The sequence below is a fragment of the Nicotiana tomentosiformis genome, chromosome 7 (assembly GCF_000390325.3).
Source record: "Nicotiana tomentosiformis chromosome 7, ASM39032v3, whole genome shotgun sequence".
In the NCBI taxonomy this organism is placed as follows: domain Eukaryota; kingdom Viridiplantae; phylum Streptophyta; class Magnoliopsida; order Solanales; family Solanaceae; genus Nicotiana; species Nicotiana tomentosiformis.
This window is the reverse complement of record NC_090818.1, coordinates 21,103,089-21,124,827: the sequence shown is the minus strand read 5'-3', so window position 1 is coordinate 21,124,827 and position 21,739 is coordinate 21,103,089. Positions and strand designations below refer to the sequence as shown.

The following is a 21,739-nucleotide window of genomic DNA, read 5'->3' as shown; positions in this document are numbered from 1 at the left end:
AATACAATAGATTGAACAGAGAATAAGGAAAATATCATACAAAAATCAATTAAAGTTAGTCTTAGGGAAAATAAAAATAAAAATAGGGAAATATGGTGGGTTAAACAGAAATAAGGAAAATAACTGTCAAACACGAGAAAGGGAAGAGTATCAATCGAAAATCAGTAAAGAATAAAGGAAAATCTCAAACCCTAGTTCAAAAGGAAAGCACAGATGGTCGAAAATCTCACTGAATCGGACCATATAGCCTGATAGTGAGTGCATGGAATCCGATTTGAGGACTGGTACTTGCCAAAATTGGGGCAAGTACTATGTAACACCATAGTCTTGCAAATAATACTGAGGTAACACTTAAAAGGCAAGAGAATCATGGAAGGAATCCGTGATTGAGATGGATTCGGAGAAGATTGAAAGGGCGCCTAGGGTTTCGGTGGGAGAGAGGGGAGAGGATTTTAGGACGGTGGTTCAAGAGGGAATGTGGATTAGGGTTAGGGGTTAGGATAATAAAAGGGAGGATTGATTATGGGCCGTTGATCTTAGAGATCATGGGCCATTACGGGCCACATCTATATATATAAGTAACAATATTAGGACTTAACTCGCATAACTAATTCAAAAAAAAAGTTTATATAGATACATAGTGACCGACAAGGATGTAAACATGTCATACCCAAAACTATACGCGTGATACTGTCTGCAAAACCTCTAAGAAAACATAACCATAATATATATAAGTCGGGACAGGGCTCCCTATGTCCTCATAAAACAACATAACATATACAGAACCCTGACTTGGTAATACTTCAAGAAGAAGTGGAGCTCACCAACCAAAAGCTGATATCTGGAGGAAGACTACAGTAGAGGGTCCTCGCCCCGTCCTATATGAGAGCCTCGATCAGACATACTTTGAAGTGGAATCTTCATATCCTTATTAGCTACCTTCCTCTTCTTGGCCCGGCTATTATCCTCTTCCTCTGCATATCCCATAACATACACAGATAAACCTTGATTGACGTACTCCCAAGACTGTGGACTATCTGGAACCTCAGAAGAGCTGGTGTCTATAAATACCCTGACATAGTTTTGAGCCTGAGGGGAACCCAATTGTGCCAATCTGTGCACCACTCCCCTTATACCCTGATCAACGGGCCCTGATAATGAAACTAAGGGCCTTGGTGAGGTCGTAACTCCTCTCACCCCATCTGCTGCTGGAGAAATTGAAACTACTCAAATGGATGACTTATATGGATCCTCGGAAGGATCCTCCTCAATAGAACCCATGATCTCCGATGGGTCTGACTCCATAGGGTAACTTATATCTCCTTCTAACACTTTCTTAGCCTTCTGACCCGTGCTAGCGGCATGCGCCGGTCGTCTAATAGTAATAGGCATCACTAAAAAATATAAATAAGGTAAAGATTAGGAGTGAATACTTACGACTTAGTTCTATCGCACAATCTAGATTAGAAAAAAAAGTAACCATCCTAAATATCATGTAGCCTCCTGTCTATAAGTGTGGTGCACAACACACCCATAAACAAGACTCAACTAGACACGGTCTGTAGACAACCCTAGGACAGAACTGCTCTGATACCACTTTTGTCACGACCCAAACCGATGGGTTATGACGAGTGCCCAAGTCCTACCTGTTGAACATCCCTAAGCATACGTCTAAGATATAAACATGAATTAAGGGTAGGTCATGAATAACATCTATAATTAAACTACTGAAGCACGTGAATAACATACGTGAGAAAAATATGTCCAAAAGACATATATATACATGCGGAATACGATAGGGTGAGCCGACAAGGCTGCGATAGATATTTATATATCCAAAACTGAAAGCCGACAAGGCCACATACTATCCAACTATACATGACTGTCTATAGACCTCTAATAGAGTGTACAACTGTATAAAGGACGGGACTGGGCCTCATCGTACCCATATCTACATACAAAAGTAGCGTACCAAAACTAATAACACCTCCGGATCAAGTGGAGCACACCAACTCTCGCTGATCAAGGATCCTAAAAAGGGGGACCGTCAGGTTGTCTACCTGCACCTGCGGGCATGAAACGCAGCATCCCCGGGCAAAAGGGACGTCAGTACGAATAATGTACCGAGTATGTAAGGCATTAAAATCAGTTCATAAAAGACGTAAATGAAACATGGAGTAAAGGAATCCACTTGTAAGTCAAAATAACTTTGTGAATCCTGAAATATTTATAAAGTCATGCATGTGCGTATAACTGTCATATCATGCATAGGTATATGTGTTCATAACATCATCCAGCCTCTGAGGGCATCCCGTCATATCATCTCGGCCTTTGTGGGCGAAATCATCACGTATACCAGCTGATCAGGTGGTGGTGCGTATAAAACGTCGTAACCTTTTCCCATATCCCATATACATATAATATACGCGTATATAACACCATCTGATCATGGGTCAATGTACATGTATAAATGAATGAAATGCATAAGAAGTAAGTTTATAAGACTTCTCGGTATGTCATAAGATCAATATGCCTTCGGGTAAATTTTATCAACTACGTATTTTTCTGAGACCTATAAACAGAAGATATAATAATAAGACACATGTAAAATCAAGAACATAGACACCCCTAGTGTCACGACCCAAAATCCATAAAGGTCGTGATGGTGCCGGACTCTACTGTCAGGCAAGACAACAATAAATACTTAATTAGGTTCTCATTTTGTTACTTTTGTAATCATATTTTCCTTCAATTAAATAGCAAAAGATGGAGTTTACAAAGTAAATAATAATATTTTCAACAATTTCAATACAAGACAACTCATAATCACCCCAAAATCTGGTGTCACAAGTGCATGGGCATCAACTAGGAAGATAAAATAAAATACAATACCTGTCCAGAATATAAATTAGAGAGGAAAATACATAAGTAACTTTGAAGAGGACTCTGCTAGCTGCGGATCGTAGATTGGACTACAGCTCACCTAAGTCTCCACATTTAACCACACCTCTGCGCCCGCCAGGCTGCTAGTCATATATGCACCAGCAGAAAAATGTGCAACAACTGTAGTATGAGTACGTAAATCAACGTGTACTCGGTAAGTATCCTGCCTAACCCCAAAGAAGTAGTGACGAGGGGTCGATTTCGACACTTACTAGAGATCTGATAACAACAGGTACAGTAAAGAAGTGAATGAATATGAGACAGAGTAAATATATGAAACAAACAAGTATAAAATACGTAGTACAATTTTCCTCTTTATAATTTATTCAAGCTCTCAATTAGCAAGTTCCCTCTGTAACCGGAGCATATATATAGATATAGCGGATTTCATCAAAGAGGTTGTCATAATCCAAATCAGGGAAAACCCCTCAGATACACTGGCTTTTTGCCAAACATTACGCATGATTCCATGAGGATAATATATATATATATATATATATATATATATATAGAAAATGCCGAGGCGTACGGCCCGATCTAACATAAAAGTTAATTGTGTACTGCCGAGGGTCGAATGGCACGAACCATAGATGCGTCTATTAACCTGTCGAGGCGAATGGCCCGCTCCCATGAGAGTGTGGTACATAAATCCTGCCGAGGCAAACGGCCCGATCCCATAAGAGTGGTAGAAGGAAATACCCCGCTCGCGAATCATACGTACGACGCGATCAAATATAAATTTAAGGAATCTCCCCGCTCGCGGATCATACTTGCGACACGTTCAAATATAAATTTAACATTTAAAATCATATCTCTTTCTTGATTCTTTTCAAAATAAGGAAAATTTAGCTTGTAGCTTTTTAAGGAAATTACCCCGCTCGCGAAACATACATGCGACACGGTTACACATAGATTTCTTAAGCTATTATAGCATTACTCAATCCTTTTCGAATTTACGAAGTACAAACGAACCCTTTTAAATCTTACATTCTTCAATTTCAACTCCTTTCAAAATATTTAATAAGCAAACTCAATCTCGCTCCCTCTCAAGGTAGACAATAAACATAAATCATTAACAATATCAACAAGGCATGATGTGAGCCTAAAACTACCCGGACATAGGCATAACTAGTAACTACGTACGGACTCTCGTCACCTCCTGCGTACGTAGCCCACACAAATAGAATCACACAATAATTTAGTTCACCTATGAGGTTAATTCCCTCTTTCAAGGTTAGAGGGGAGACTTACCTTGCTCCGAAATTCCATAACCGGCTCCAAGTCCGCTCCGACAAATCAAACTAATGCCCGTCGCTCCAAAACTAGTCAAATATGATGCAACCGAATCAAAATATACTTTAACACTCATAATTAATCATTTTATAACAATTTTCAACTCCGTTCGAAAAGTTGATAAAATCACCCTCGGACCCACATGCCTGGATTCCGAAATTTTTAAAGATAAACTTTACCCATAACCCTACGAACTCAAATATATAATTTATTCTCCATTTCATGCCCAAATTCGTGATCAAAATCCAAGAATACCAATTTTTAGGTTTCCTACCAAAACCCCACAATTTCTACAACTTTCCATGTCTAAATTCATATATAAACCATGTATTTAACTTGCAATAGGTGAGAATCACTTACCTTGACATAGATGATGAAGATGGAGCTCCAAAATCGCCCCAAGACCGGCTCCTATGGAGAAAATGAAGTGAAAATGGCCAAAAATCCCGTTTTAAAACATTTCACTGCCCAGTCCGACTCCTTCTCCGCGTTCGCGTTCCTCAGCCAACCCAGGCCCAGAAAACCTCCTTCGCGTTCGCGTTCCTCACGACGCGTTCGCGAAGCTTTCCGCCCTCACTGCTTTGCGTTCGCATACCCAGCCTCGCGTTCGTGTAGGCCAAACATACTCAGGCCCAGTCCTCATTTCCTTCTATGCGTTCGCGACGCCGCACTCGCATTCGCGTAGGTTCATCAAGTTCTTCACCGCGTTCACGTCTCAACCTTAGCGTTCGCGAAGGCCAATCTCAACAGCCCCACAATTTTCCTCTTCGCGAACGGGGAACTTCCTTCGCGTTCGCGAAGAAGGACACCAGACACCAGCAACAGCAGTTCCCAAGCAGTTGCAAATGATCCGAAACCACCCCGAAACACACCCGAGGCCCCCGCGACCCCGTCCAATCATACCAACCAGTCTCATAACATAACACAAACTTGCTCGAGACCTCAAATCATATCAAACAATATCAAAATCATGAATTGCACCCCAATTCAAACTTAAATGACTTTGAAACTTCAACTTCTACAATTGATGCTGAAACCTATCAAATCACGTCCGATTGTCCTTAAATTTTGCACACAAGTCATATTTGACATTACGGACCTACTCCAACTTCCGAAATTGGATTTTGACCATGATATCAAAAAGTCTACTTCCGGTCAAACTTCTCAAAAACTTTCAAATTTCTAGCTTTAGCCAAATGACTCCAAAATGACCTACGGACCTCCGAATCCACTTCCGGACGCGCTTCCAATACCAGAATCACCATACAGAGCTATTCCCAAACTCGGAATAACCAAATAGACATTGATAACATTGAAATGCACTTCAACCCAAATTTATGAAATTCTATTAAAATGCCAACTTCCACAATAGACGCTGAAACGCTCCCGGGTCATTCAAAACCCGATCCGGACATACGCCCAAGTCTGAATTCATCATACGAACCCGTTGGAACCTTCAAATCCCGATTTCGAGATCGTTTACTCAAAAATCTAACCTTAGTCAATTCTTCCAACTTAAAACTTCCGAAATGAGAATTTTCTTTTCAAATCAACTCTGAACTTCCGAAATTTCAATTCCGACCACGCGTACCAGTCATAATAGCTGAAGTGAAGTTGCTCATAGCCTCAAACTGTTGAACGACACACTAGAATCCAAAACGACCGGTCGGGTCGTTACACCTAGTACTTCTATGAATAGAGTCATTTATGAAAGCTGTGCGTTTGCTCGTTTCGTTTGTATCGTATGAATCATGCCAAAAGAAAAGAAGGGATTGCCTTAACATACCTGAGCCGATTCTCTTGACAATCCCTCTAACACACGCCAATCTCGACAAAATACGTAACGGCGGATCGGAGTAGGAAAAAATCCGTATGATATTCTTGAGAACGATTGTACCATGTTCTCTTAGAATCGTAATTCTCACGTTGCTATTGTATGAATTTTGTAGCAAATCACGTTGCTATCATTTTGTATGAGTTTGCTGAAGCAATTTACACTGCTATGAAGATTAGATATATCTCTCTTTGTGAATTTTGAGATACCTTTTACCTTAGTGGGTGTGGGGCCCACTTAGGTGATGACTTAGCCAAAAGTCCCTCTAAATGTGCCACCTTGTAATGTAAGTAAAGAGTCACAAATGGGGCATAACTTGTTGCCACGTTGGGGGAGGGGGGGATTTTCCACCAATAATTATCCACCCATTTCCTTAATTAACTTGTTAATCCCCCACTAATTCAATAATTAATCAATTACCCACATAATTAAGAATTATCTCAAATTACTTAAAATACTAATCACTTTTAACACACTTTATACACCTTACTATCATGGTCATGTGGTACCTTGTATGGCACTAGTCCATAAATGCCAGGTATTATAGCTCGGACCGTATTTTATCCCAAATTGACAACCTTCAACGAAACTCATTTTTTTTATTCGTTTACCCTTTAACCTTCACGGCACTTACTTATCGCCTGTTATAAATGGCACAAATGCTTATAACCTCAAAAATAATCTCATTTTCGAGTCTACGTCAATTAACTTGCGACGAAACCTTAACATACGAAAACGCGAAATGTAACAATTTTGGGCATAAAAACATCCAAATAGTAGCTCATATTGAAGTTTAAAAACAAAACATAAAGTTGTCTCTCACAATCAAGTTTACCAATCAACCAAAACACCACACCTAAACTACCACACATCAGATTCAGTTTGTTCATCCTCATCATCAGATAGATCATGCCCATGTTTTCTCATGAATTTCTGCATCTTAACAAATGTTCTGGATTGGGAGTCCAACTATTGCTTCAAATCACGAATTTCCTTTCTCATATCTTCCATCTGTTCTTGATTTTGAGAAGAGGAAGAATTGGCTAAGAGTGAGTTTGGATGACCTGTAGGTCGATGTATGCCAAGTCCGTAGACTCTGCCTTTATTTACTCCACCTGTTGCCTCTGTCCACAATGAAGCCATATCATCAGGTGTTGGTTGAATTGAATGAGGCTGAGTTTGTTGCCATTTTTTTTACCCTTTTATGATAATCTTCCTGAAATGAAAACATAACTATTATGTAAACAAACTAATATTAATAAATCATAAATAATTATGAAGTTAGTATTTTACATATATGTCCGACGCACGCGTCTTCACTCAGTGTTCTCTTGCACCATCCTTCTTTTTCTTATGCGTCTCCTCGAAGACCTCAGCGTGACTCATATCTCGCCCTCTTTCCTTTTCCTTCATAACAAAAAGTATGAGTTAAACATTACAACCGTAAAATTCTATATGTTAAACTAAGAAAATTTTTATAAGTAATTACCAATCTTAGTTTATGGGCCGCAAAACTAATTGAACCTCTTGTGTATAACAAGCCACCTTTACTGGAGGCACAATTTGTCTTTGCTTGTTCACTCTTCTTCTTCCATTCTGCGGTATTCCATTTCTCAAGAATTTTATCCCAAACAGCTTCTCTTAACCACTCCGGTATTTTACCAGCATTCCGAACAGCGAACAGAGTATCTTTAATCCGCTTAGCAGCCTTGTTCTCGAAAATACTATTTATTTTATTTTGATGCTAAGGATGCCATGTACACTTTGTCTGCAATATAAAAAAGTAACATTAGATGAAGACGATAATTATTAAATAAATATAATCAATTTTTACCCTAAATTAATTTCACATTTGTTCTCTGATGTTGTACGGTATCTGTCTCCAAGAATTCCACGGCTCATGATAAAATGGCTTCATAGAATCCACAACCAAATGTATAGACTATAAGGATGGCAAAAACCTGCATTAAAGTTAACGTATATATAATTAATAAACATCTTAAAGTTTCAAAAGTTTTAGTTATAAATAAATATTTCTTAATGTTAACATATCTAAAAGTACATTCAAAACTTAAAAATAGCATAAGAACTTTCTTACCCATCCTCATAGGGGACGATTATCAATCGATTATAACTATCAAATTGTACATTCCCTCCAATATTCTGCCTGCGTCTACTAGATGGTGTAGAAGCAGCACTAGATGTAGCTGGGTGAGAGCCTCCAATATCCAACCTAGATATGCTGGGAATGGATGATGATGATGGACTAGAAGATGATAGAGCAACAAAAAACGAACCACCATGCTGACTACCGTGAAAGTTCGGGGATGCAGCAGCTGTTGAGCCACCATGCTAACTACCACAAAAACCCAGGGGTGCAGTAGCTGGTGAGCCACCATGCTGACTACCATAAAAGCCCGGTGAAGATGATGGTATAATGGGTGTAGGTACAAAGTTAAAAACAGTACTACTTTGACTTCCTTTGGCAGGCGTAGAATAATACTGAACTGAATTATTAGATGAAGGGGGGATATTGAACATGGTAGATGGCAATGAAGTCGAGGAGGATGAGGAAGAGGATGACTCATATTTGGCATACTTGAGGAAGTTGGAACAGATTATTTTTTCTTCTTAAATTTCATCTTTTCCTTCCCTTTGGATGCCATATCTGTAATATAATCATAATAAAATACAAAACAAAAATACAACAAGTGACAGTAAATAAAAACTATTATTCTACAAATTAAATGACTAAAGAAATAAATAAACAACCTAACAAGTCATAAAAATATAAAATAATTTTGCAACATAATAGATAATTAAAGGAATAACATAAAATGCTTAACAATGTTCATATATCCCTTCATTATTTTAAAATATTAAAGAATCAATGTTTGATTTCATACGACTAGTTAAATAATTTGATCAAAGTATTTTAAACTTTGCAAATCGTTTTGGGATGAAGAGATTAATAGGTGCATAATTAATATTTTTAAGGATATTATAATATTTTTATTTTTTTTTGCCAAAGTAGAGAGAATAAGCCAAAAGGAAGAATCCAAACAACTATGATGAATCTGATGAGAAATAAAGTATAGATAAAGAGAAATGAACAAAAACAATGCCTTACATCTTACATAGTTTTACTTATCAGAAAAACCTTCATGTCTTCATCAGTCATTTTCTCACTTTAAACAAATCATTATTTGTCTTGTGAAGTTGTAGGATTAAACAATTTTCTAATCTTTATAATAGGATTAAGCTAATTTAATTAGCTTATAAGCTTAGTGAATCACTTGTTTAACATAAAATTTAAATTCAGGCTTATGAGTGGACATGTATTATTAACATATTCTTGTTTAACCCAAAATTTCAACCATACCTAATTCAACAAATTCTTCTCTTTTTTTTTAATATTAAGTATCATTAAAAAATTAAAATCCCTAAAATTTCAATCATATCTACTTCAACTAGCTAGGATGTTCATATATATAAAATTACTATAAATTTAACAATGAAAACAAGATATATATGTCAACGAAATACTTACCTCGACGAAAACAATGTCGGAGAAGTCGACTGAGGAGCTGTTGCCGTTGCCGCCAATCATTGCTGCAAAATAGATAAAAAAATAAATAAATTAAGGGGAAAATGGAGGAGGAAAGAGAGGGAGAAGGGAGGAGGAAATGTGAGAGAGAGAGAGAGAGAGAGAGAGAGAGAGAGAGAGAGAGAGACATACATTGTTCTTGGAGATGGGGGTGAAGGAGAGGGGAGCTTCTGTTTTTTGGGGACGAGAGGGAGAGATGAGAGAAGGAGGAAGAAAAATGAGCTTCTGTTTTTTAGGGACAAGGTGTTTTTTAGGGACAAGGTGTAAGTTTTTTTTAAAAAAATTTTCGACCGATTCGGTCAGAATTGTTATTTAAATTTTTTTTTAAAAAGCACTACCGACCAAATCTGTCGGAAATGAAGTCAAACAAGTCAAAATAAAATTTTCGCCAAAAGTTGCAACCGATTAGGTTGGAAATGTGGTCTAAAAAATTTTAAAAATATATAGGAGATAATTTTTGAAAATTCCGTCGGAAATTTTCGATAAAAAAATACAGTCGAAAATTTCAGTCGGAATTTAGCGCTTTTCTAGTAGTGCCATCCATGCTCTTCCTTGGACTGATATTATTATGGATTTCATTGAGGGACTACCAAAGGCTAGAGACAAATCAGTCATTTGGATAGTAATCGACAAATTGATCAAACATGCCCACTTTTTTGCATTATCTCACCCCTATACAGCTCAATCTATGATCCCCATCTTCTTGGATAACATTTTCAAACTTCATGGCTTCCCAGCATCAATCACTAATGATAGGGATCCCATCTTTATCAGCAGCTTTTGGAAGGAGTTCCTCACTACTGAGGGTGTTACCTTACAAACCTCCATTGTTTATCATCCACAAACAGATGGTCAATCATAGGTCCTTAATCGATGTTTGGAGACATACCTACGCCGCTTTTGCACTTATTCTCCTAGAGATTGGTTTCTTTTCCTTTCTTTAGTTGAGTGGTGGTACTACACTAGCCATCATTCTACCATTCAAACTTCTCCCTTTGAACTCTTATATGGGTACCCTCCTCCACTTCACCTTCCCTACTTACCAGGTGATTCTGACACTGCTTCTATTGAATAAATTGCTTTACTACACGAGTTCAAACTGCAGCTGGCCAAGTTCTATCTTACACGAGCTCAACAAAGAATGCAAGCCCATGCTAATGCCCATAGTTATGATAAACTGTTCGAAGTGGGAGACTAGGACTGTTTCAAGCTCCAACCTTCTGGACAATCCACTCTTTCTCATTTTCCTTATCACAAGCTCACTTCGAGATATTTTGGACCTTATCATATTGTTGAAAAGATAGGTGCAGTGGCATATATAAACTCCTTCTTCCTCATGAGGTCTTGTTGCACCCTACCTTTCATGTGTCTCAATTAAAGTTCTGTTATGAAGTTACTATCACCATCATTCACCCTCGTGTTGTTAACTTAACTAGCCAGTATTGTCCATCTGCTGAAGTTATTCTTGATCGCAGATTGATCAAAAGGGGTAAGAGATGTCGCTCAATACTTGATCAAATGGACTGGCTTAGATCCTTCTTATGCTACCTGGGAATTGGCTTCTGCTTTAAAGGCTCGATTTCCTTCATACACCCTTGAGGACAAGGGTGTTATTTATCCGGGGGATATTGATACGAATATTAGTCGCTAAGGGTGGTACTATTTGAATGTTAGTTGAGTTGGAATTGGCCGGAAAAATAGTTATCAACTTTTATTCTAAATTCTATCATTTCTTTTGTTGCATTTTAATTCTCACCAATTATAAATACAACATTGTAATTGTAAGTCACACAATTATCATGATACTCTTCTTTTCTCTTTTTTTGTCTGCAAAATGCTAATGTTCCATTGCTTAGCAGTTGATACTCGACATTTGAGTATCATTTATTGCCCTTGTCTCGAAGAAATCATAAAGAGAATGTTACAGTTCATCATCCAATTCCTTGCAAATCACAAGTTAATAAAAAAAAAAAAAAAGGCAATCAAACTCCCAAGAAAATTGCAATTGCTAGCAATGGGAGTTCATTATTTGCACAGGTAAAAAAAAAAAACATGAAGAAAAATATAAATGAAGTAGGATACGATCACCAAAGAAAAATCTATCTAGACTAAATAATATTGACTCCTCTTTAATTTTCAAATTTAACTATTCATATTTAAAAAAATGCAAGAATGATTCAAAACCATGGGAGTAAAAGAGTTGAAGAAATTTCGGAATGTTAAGTTTTATATGTTTCGACTCCTGAAGTTCTTACCACCAATATCATGATAAATGTTGAAGAAGAAACGAGTGGGTTTTGGGTCAGCGGGTCATTGGGTAATTTCTAAGAAACTGGGTGGGTTCTCTTTGTTTCTCGATATATACACGTGGCATCCTAATGACGTACCACGTGTCTATTTTCAGTCCAAAAAATGACCCAGGTTGGTCCGTTAATCTCAGGGGTAGTTTTGAGTCGAAGAACAAAAATTGAGGGTATTTTTGGACTAGGCAACAAAGAATATTTTTGAGCCATTTCAGATAAAAATATTGTCACATAAACTAAAATAGCTTATTATAGAGTAACTAGATAAACGTTTTTCCCGTGATGAGTAGGATTCTAATTTTGACCCCTTAGCTGAGAGTAAGGCTGATACAGAGGAACCTAAACGGCAAAATCATTGTTTATGATCGAACTTGAGAGTACAGATGTGTGCTTTAACATAAGATCGGTTCTATACGTATCTGAAAGAAACACCATTTTCTCTATAGACTTGGAAAGGACACAAACTGCACACTTGTTGGACCTGCAATGGACACGGCTAAGTAATCTCTGCACCATTTTGATAATTTGTACTTCTTTAAATACTGCTGTATTCGTTCTTGGTTTCACATCAAGACCACCGTAGACGAGACATCTCTACATTTGCTGAAAATTCATTTGTATATGTAGAGTTTTTAAGAAAATTAAGGAGTACTATTTGCAAGCATGTTGAAGTGATGCAAAATACTAGTTGATGTGACGGATCATTACATTTCATCAAAATATCAACAATACTTCTTAATTTTACTTGTCATCCTAAGACTGATTTCGATTTACATTCTTCCTATAGAGGTGGCATAACCTAAGAATTCTATTCACAATCTTAGGGGAAGTACATCTTTTTTACTTCCTTTCAACCCTGCAAAAATGAGAAATGAGGTATCTGGAAAGAAGATCAGTTGGGACCCCAACAGCTCAATTACATAACTTTTCTCAAAGATTCTTCAGATTTCTTTGCCTTCTCACTCCTTGCAATCAGTAAGGAGGAAGAAGTAGAAAGCTTCTTAGCTTGAGAGTAAGATCTCATGTTATTCTTGGCGTGCTGGGCTAAGGACCTCAAAGGGTAATTATTCCATCTACAGAAACCTTGATCTTTTAAGGCTTCCACTGCTCCAACACTGGCTGCTACTATCCACGCTCTCCTGCTTGAACTCATGGTCTCTTCTGTAACAACTTTCTTTAAATATCTTTTTAGGTTTTGACAATGAATCCTGCGATTGTTTTTCTGTTCCTTTGAATGCTTGCTTGAGTAAATTTGTTGGCTTGGAAGATGATGCTTAGAGTTCCGGGCTTAGGCTAAATTTATAGATACTGAAGAAAAAAGACGTGGGAGTAGCTAAAGCCTAAAGAGTAAAGAGTGATAATCCGGTGGCTCTTTTAGCTAATTAACTGCGTACGCTGTATATTGCAGCTACTGGTTTTCTAGTTACTTTGTCCTTGAATGAAGAAAAAGGGAATGTATAATTTAGTTACTGGATTATACATTATTTTTCAGAAGAAAACATGTAGGACCACAGCAGCTGGTTTTCTATTGGACCTTTCGAAAGTAGCCCTCAGTAAGTTTAGGAGCTCCGAACCTGGATGGTTCAAGAGATTCGTTTTATCATTTACTAAAATGTCAATATTTTAATTGGAAACATCTTAGTTAAAGTTTACCTAACTGTGATTTACTTTTTCAATTCAACAATTGTTAGGAAACAGTCGTATTCATTAGTAGTACTAAAGTAATAAAACATTAAACAAATCTGTTGCAGTACATTATTGGAAAAATCGTGTTGCTACTTTCCACAAATAAAAGAATTTTTAGTCATATGAAATAAAAAATGATACCACATGACAATTCCATATTTACAAAATTCCATAGGCATATATTCTTGGAGAAAATATGGTTAAATAAATCTGCGGACCAAAACCACTGGTTTCTTTATAATAAAAGTTTTTAAAGAAAACTCACACGTGTTGAAGCCCATGCCTTTATAAGCCAGCAAAACCATGTGCATTTCCACTTAGTTCTAGCAACCAAAACCTAAACCAAGTGTAACAACTTACAAGCGCATACAAATTAAGTAGGATTTCAAATCTAGCCTTGCGTTGTTTTAGATAAGTAGTTAGTTCCCTCCCCTTAAAGAATTTCCCAGGAAAAGGAAATTAGACTAGTTCCAAAAACGCACTACATGAAAAACATGATGGTAGCAGGAATCAAGCCTTCTCCGGCGAGTTCCTCATCGGAAGCCGGCAACGGAAACCGGTTGATATGGTTTTCCGGTAGCGGAGATTCAGGGAAGAAAGCATTCATGGATGATCAGAAGCGCAGAGTTAGGAAAGCTGAAGACTGAAAAAATTATGCATCTTATCTTCTGGGGACCCAAATAGTATCTCTTATCTGACTATTTGGCCTAATATTATATACTACTACTTATGTTTTGCTGTAAATATTTTCCTTTTGTAAGTTTTAAGGTTTATGTGTCTCTATGATGAGTCTTAGGTTGTGGAAGTTTTAAGCTAAATCAGTTAAATATCTTGGAGTCTGTACTATGTATATAGAAATACAAGTTTCTCTGAAGTAAATATGTTGTATAGCAAATTGACAATGGATGTCCCAATAAATTAAAGTTTGCCCATGGCAGTTACGTTCCTTTGATTAACTTACAGCATTCTCATATATATCCGTCAACTTAATTTCTTTATATACTGTTTGATATGCAAGTACTATGATGCCATTTCTACAAAAAGGACTCTGTTCCGTTCGACTCAAATCTAAGAATGCATTGGCATTGATGTGGAATCACCATTCTTGTAGATAAATTTAGAGACCACCAGAATTAAAATTTTGAGATACCATCAAATTTATGGGAGATTTCTCGTCTACAAAAAGCTGTGGCTTAGAGCCGGCCAAGGTTGTAGGAGGCAAAAAAGTATTTTTTCTTTTTAAAAAGTACGTTTGAAAAAATTTAAAGTGTGTCATCAAAATAAAAAAGTATTTTTTTAGCAAGAATCTACAAATTCTAGCATCCTCCCAAAAGGAAGTAGAAAATTAATTTATTCAAGATAAAAATAATCTTACAATAAATTTATATTTTTTAAATTATCCCTCATTAAGTTAATATTTTTCTTTTTCTTTTTCTTTTTCTTTTTTAAATTTCTACTATACATTTCTTCTCTTTTTATCCTATTCCTAAGAGTAGATTTTAAATTTATATTGAATGATGTATTTTGACATATTTAAATTATCATATAAACAATAAATAATAGTAAACACTCAATGTTATTGATTTGGAATAATTTTATTTTATATTGATTGAAATTTTTAATTTATATTTTTACTATTCTTTTATAATAAATATTTAAATTTATTTTTCTTTTTTTAAATAATATTAATCGCAAATTGAATCTTTACTTTCATTTTTTATAATTTGATACTTAAAAGTGCATTTTTAAAAGATTGGTCAAACACAATGAGCTTGCAAAAAATATTATTTAAAGGAATTAGCCAAACAGAAACTGTTATTTTACAAAAGTACTTTTGCAAAAAGCACTTTTGAATAAAAACACTTTTCAGAATAAGCAATTTTTGATAGCTTGACCAAACGGCTGGCTCTTATTTTCAATAGTGATGGGGTCTTTAAATACCCCATTACGGTGTGGGTGGCTGACAACCCCAGAATATTATTTGGCGAGAAAGAAATCTTTATCGAATAAATATTATTGACTTGAGAGGGAGTTCATTTAAGAAACAAATGAAGACTTTCTAAAAAATTTGTATGGATGATCATTTGAGAAATTTGAACGTTTAGTGAGTTCCATGTCATCTTTCTGGCACTGGAAATTTTCGGCTGACATGACTTTCTGAGAATGTTAAGTAGAATTATTTTATTGTTACAAAATATACAAAAGTAATTTTGTTGCATTATTTTCATAATTTGATTGATCATTTAAATAATCAACTCGCAATAATAAATAACTGCTTACAGTAATGCTTGATTCATTAATATCTTGAAAGAGAATAAATAACATGTGGAGCTTTGCTAAGCATAAAATTTCTTTACAATTTAATGTATAAAGCTTTCTTTAGGAGAACAAGTAACAAATCCTACACTAGGTTTTAGTGATTTAGATGGCTTGAGTGTTTGTGGAAGAGGAAAATCTAGAAAGAAAAAAAGACAAATAACAAGCCTTTAACAATTATAACAATTTCATGTTTGATCTTTTAACTTAGTGTTAGGGTAAACAAAATTGGAGCCAAATATGTCTCCTTAAGCCATGAATATTCACTTGAAATAGTTTACAAGTTTCTAAGCAAATTAACAAATATATAGTGTATGATTAACTCATCTAAAAGTTTAAGCTAAAAGGAACACGTTTATATATACATATAAGGTTTGTGACACCTCGCTCATGTGCGAGCCTGACTCTTTCTCTTTGGTCATCACCTCATGAGCATGCAAACTTGAATATTTTCTCTTCTGTTAAGCACATAAAAATTCTTCTTATAATAAGTGATAGTGTTTCTTTAAACTGTGATTTTGTTTTCTCTAATATCGTGTTTAACTATATGGCCATTTCATCTGAAATGTTAAATATTCAAATTAAGAAAGGGCACACACTTATTTCTTTTTATTAAGTCTTCAGTAGAACACCTCTAATATATGAATTAATATTCGTAAACAACCTTAGAAGCATTTTATTCTTTTTTTCTATAATGTATAGCTCCATTTAGTAATTATGTTACATAGACTTCCACACCTTAATTGTATGGAACTTAAATGTTAAGTTAGGGATAATATGCATGAACTAGGAATAAATGGGCCCCTTGTTGCTCGAGTGACTATAATAAACGCATTCCTAGTTTACCTTAAAGCATATCTTGTCACCTCATGATTGCATTTTTCCACATTTTCTTTGACAAAATTTTAGAAAAGATGTGATCCTAGCATATATTCTTATGGAAATCTTTATATAATAAATAGTATGCTTTAGTTTCAGATAATCTTATATTCTCGTGGTTTGAAAATATAGCCCCTTATGGGCCATGGACTGAAAATTTGTAGTATGATATATTCACAGTTGCATCAGCAGTGTGACGAAAGTTTTGATTCTTAGGTCGATCTACAGTTGGAAGCTTAATTTATGCAATTGATTAAAGACTACTCTATTTTGAGTCAGTTTGCATAAAAACAGTCCTCATACTTGAGATATAAAGCATAATGATATATGTCTCGAATCTGGAGGGATTGCGTCTTCACAGCTTTTTAATGTTTTCATAAGACTCCGTAGGGGAATGCTAAGAAATACTTAGAAAATCAAGATTTACCAACAAAACTTAATATGGACCCGAAGCTCAAATACATTATAGTTCGTAGTGACTAACTGTTATCATTGGCATTATTTCCATTAGACCTTGCTGTAAACTATTTTCCCTGGCTTGACGATGAATGAGTGGTGCAGACTGAGTGACATTGGCTTTCTCTTTTGACGTTGGGTTCTCATAAGTCATAACTCTCGATTTTGTCTTTGATTTCTGCTGCTTCTTGTGCATTTGTTTGCGGTACAGCTTTGCTTGTGTTTCTTAACATTATTAATCTCCATACCATAATGTACCCAATCATTCTCTAAGATCTACGGAGAGGAGATTCAGAGCGATGTTTGGGACAAAAGCAATTGAGCATGTGCATTACCACAATTAATCTCATGGTCATTGTTGCACGTCTTATTGATTACCACTTAAATTTCTGTATCACTGTTAAAATAAGGACAAGAACGACATGTTTTCCTGTTTCATATCACTTATTTGGATTACAAAGTTACCCCTATCTCTATTGTCGGAAAATACCATTATAATTTTGTTTACCCGAAAAATAGATAGAGTTAAATTTATACGCAGTTCCGAGGATATGTGGTGTAACTTAACACAAAATGTAATGATAAATAGAAATATAAATATAGATTGCAGAGAATGCGAAATAGATAAGGTTGTCAGGAACAATGAATCTTAGGATTCAACAAATAGAATCAATCTAAGAAATCTGAAAGAACAATTCTTTAGTGTAGAAGAATATAGCGCTTTTTTTACAATGTAAGCCTGGGAAAAACTTCTCTTACAGAAATGGTAACCAAGCCCTTTTATAGTGGAGGGATTTGGCTCTAAGCATAATAAAATAAACATTCATTGGGAGACCCATGATAAGTCAGTTTTTCCACAATTTCTGCTAAGATTCTCTCTAGTGAAATTGCAACGGCTTTTGTCTGCGAGCTCGATCTTGCTTAGAACCCTCGATTTTGGTTTGAGCTTGATTTCGACTCGAGCTCGTGATTTTGGTTCGAGCCCGATCCTGGCTCGAGCCCTCGAATTGATTCGATGTCAATGTTGGTTGGTCTCTAGATTATCAGCATGATAGATCTACTTTGCATCATGGTTCGATTTCGATTCGAGCTTGATACTGATATCGAACTCGACACGGATCGGCCTCCCCGGGTTCGAGGTTAATTTGTTCCACCTTCGGGATCTTACTTCGATAGATCATCATTCGAACTTGATCGGACGTACTAAGGCCGAAATCTATTTCGACCGTATACAGATAGTCCCCTCGTTTCTCAGAAAGAATGTGGCGAGAAACGACTTGATTTTTTAACGGCTCGATCGGATTATAACCTGACGTTTCCATCGGGTTCGACCATGACGCATCTGGCAGCTTTCCCGTCAGTTTAGTCTTTCAAGGCATTTAATGCATGTCAGGCGGTGGTCGGCCACCGCTGATACTGAACCGCCATCGCTTGAACCTATAAATAACCCATTCTTTTATCTTTTACCACTTTTACATCTTCTATCTTCCAAATTTCCCAAGTTCTTCTTCGTACTCTCCAACTTACCAGTAAATCTATGATTTCTTTCTGTAAAAGCCCCTCTTCAATTCTACCAAATCTTTGTCACTTTCTTCTATTCCTCACCTTTGAATTCAAAAATGGCGAAAACATCACAAACCATTCCTCAGAAAGAGAAGGCTTCATCTTTATAGTGTGCCGCCGATGAGACATCGGCAGAACCACGGCCTGAGGAGTGTGTTCCCGGGGCGTGTGTTCTTACTTCAGATTTTAAGGTCGATAAAGGTTCATTGGTCCCTGGCTGGTGTGAGCCGGTATCGAGGTACATGTGTTCGATAACCGAGAAGCACCTCAAACAGCTAAAAAAGGATTGCAATTGGGGTGAAAAAGTAATAATAATTCCTACCCCTGACGAAGATATCACTTCTTACGTAAAAGGGTTTTTGAATGTGTATACTTACCCTTTCACTTTAGGTCCCCTTGATTCCGTTATTATTGACTTCTGTCATCAATACCAGGTAACCCTAGGCCAGGTCCATCCTTCTTTGTGGCGGATCATTATCCTGATCGGATATTTTGTGAGCAAAATCGAGGGGATGCCGTTCACCCTCGACCATCTTATCCGATTGTACAATCCTTGACTTTTTTGAGGAGGGTTAATAAAACTTCAGCGTCGGGCTACCAAAGCTCTGTTCTCGAGTATTGACGAGGACAGGGACCGGGGTTGGATGGGCAGGTTCATTCGAGTAAGGACTTCAGACCTGATTCCGACTGAAAAGATGCCCTTTCCCGAGGACTGGAATATGAAACGTAAGTGTGATTTTGCTGTTACTTCTACTTTGTTCTTTCATTTATTCTCTCATGACACTCCTATTTTTGTGATGTAGCAGTTCCCTGGATGCCTGGAGCAGTTCCTGATCTCAAGAACTAGGTACGAGCCCTTGTTTCGACCTCCACATACGCCAAGCGCTCATGGCGTGATTTGTCAAAGGGTTAGTGGGAGGCCAAAAATCACGATAAGCTCATTTCTCGTACTCTTTGATGATCCGAACGAGGTGATCTTCAAAATATTTTATTAAGGTTTTCCATATGCAGGTTGGGGTAAAGATGCGGTTTTGAGGCCCTTGTCCAATGAGGAGGAAATTTCGGCCTTTGTCCCAAGGCCGGTGAAGTAAAATAAAAGGAAAAGAGCCTTCGTTCCCGAAGATCCAAAACCGAAGAAGAGGACGGCTCGTAAGCCGAACAAGAATGTCATTCCTTTGACCGTGGAATCCGTTTTGCGCCTAAGGGATGAAGATGAAGAAGAAGAAGAAAACGATGAGTCCGCGCTGGCGGTCTGAATGAAGAGAACCATCGATGCCTCATCGGCGGCTGGATCGATGATGCTCCATGAGGCTCCGCCTCGAACTGAGGATATACCGGAGAAAGATTCGGGTAAAGTCCCTAAACTATCGGATATCAAAGACGCATCTCATCGGAGTCAACGGGAAGGGGATACGACCGAAGAGGCCCTCGAACCCCTTCAAACCAAGGAGGATGCTCCAGGTGATTCATTTGGGGAAGCAGCAATCGAGGATTCGCCTACCTTTCCCTCTTATTCCGCAGAGGTGATTCGGGAAGCTCAAGCTCTGGGAGGCCTCAATCTGGACAGGCCTCACGATGAAGAAGATCCCTTTCATGACCTGTTTACCGGCATTGAGGATGTTGCCGGTGCTGGTGATGAATCAGATCTTTTTTTACGAATTGCGGTAGGCTTTGAATCAGGTGAGCTTTTAAAATTATTTTGTCGGTGCTATCTTTATGTTTATTTTTTGTTAACTTCGCTTCTTGTTTCTTTGTAGGCAGTGGCAGTTCATCGAGAATAATGTTCCTGATCCCAAAATGAGCTGCATCGATACGAGGCTGACCTACAACGGGCTACTGATGAGAGGAACTCCCTTAGACTTTCCTTAGGGCAGGGAGAACAGGAAATAAAAGACCTCCGAGCTGAGCTGGCCAAGGCTTATCGAGATCAGACTGATTTGTCTGAGCAGGTAATGATGCTTTTGAAAGCCTATGGGCTTGACACCGGAACGATATCTAACATTTCGGTCTCACAGCTGCAGCAAAAAATCGAGATGATCGGGAAGCTTCGTGAGGAGGTCGACGTGATAAGAATGGAGTCTTTGCGGTGGAAAGAAGGTATGGACCGCTTTGCTGCAGAAAAAGAGACTGCTCGAGCCTAGTTATCATCGTCTGAAGTCCAACTTCAGAAAATAAAGGAAAAAGGCCTGGTTCAAGCAAGAAGAATTGAGGAGCTTGAGGCTCGGTTGGCCTCTGTACTTGTCAAGGCCGAATCTGATGTCAAAAAGGCAAAGGCCGATGCGGATGCGCTCGTGGCCATCTATCGGGCCGATGCTGAAGCTGCCCAAGTCCAGGGAAGAGAGGCAGTCGAGTCCGCCGATACTCGAGCACATTGGATCACCGAACATACTAAGTGCCGATCCCGAAGGGAAACTCTCGAGGAGATCCATGCTCGTGGTTTCAATCTCGCTGAAGAGATAAAAGGGCCAAAGAACTCGAAGCCGATACTGAAGCTCTGGTTTCCGATGGCGATGATGATGATGATGATGGGAGCAAGAACGAATCCGAAAATAGGGGGGAGCCTGATAAAGAAGAGACCGCTCCGGACGGAGAAGTTTAGTTCTTAGTTTTTACGTTGTAATCACCCATGCAGATAAATTTGTATATAGATATATCTCCTTTTTTTTGCCGACTTGCTTCTGTTTTTGTTTCCTATCTTGTGAGGACTTTATTCATGCCTTATGAATGTTTTCACAATGATTTAAATAATTTAATCAAATTTGGACTTCGTAGCCTCTGTAACCGAGCGAGCGCTTACTCAAACTTGGAGCGATGTAGCCCTTAGGCTTATTAGTTGAGTCAATTATTCGATCTTGAAGA

The 21,739-nt window shown here is 37.5% G+C and overlaps 1 protein-coding gene and 1 long non-coding RNA gene across 2 annotated transcripts; both read right to left on the bottom strand.

The window, feature by feature from the left end:
• Nucleotides 1–7,828: 7,828 nt before the first annotated feature.
• On the bottom strand, nucleotides 7,829–9,703 carry LOC104085391 (uncharacterized). The gene is made up of 3 exons (XR_011409310.1): nucleotides 9,621–9,703; nucleotides 8,169–8,738; nucleotides 7,829–8,031 (listed from the first exon to the last, which is right to left on the bottom strand). It is a non-coding gene; the product is annotated as an uncharacterized lncRNA (long non-coding RNA).
• A 2,943-nt stretch (nucleotides 9,704–12,646) lies between these two features.
• On the bottom strand, nucleotides 12,647–13,588 carry LOC104085392 (uncharacterized). Its single transcript, XM_009589405.4, has one exon. The coding sequence runs from the start codon at nucleotides 13,131–13,133 to the stop codon at nucleotides 12,897–12,899; it is 237 nt and encodes a 78-aa protein (XP_009587700.1). The 5' UTR covers nucleotides 13,134–13,588; the 3' UTR covers nucleotides 12,647–12,896.
• Nucleotides 13,589–21,739: the final 8,151 nt, after the last annotated feature.

Bases quoted from the DNA above. Each gene is read 5' to 3' on its own strand.
- LOC104085392 (XM_009589405.4), bottom strand. From the start codon at position 13,133: ATGAGTTCAAGCAGGAGAGCGTGGATAGTAGCAGCCAGTGTTGGAGCA.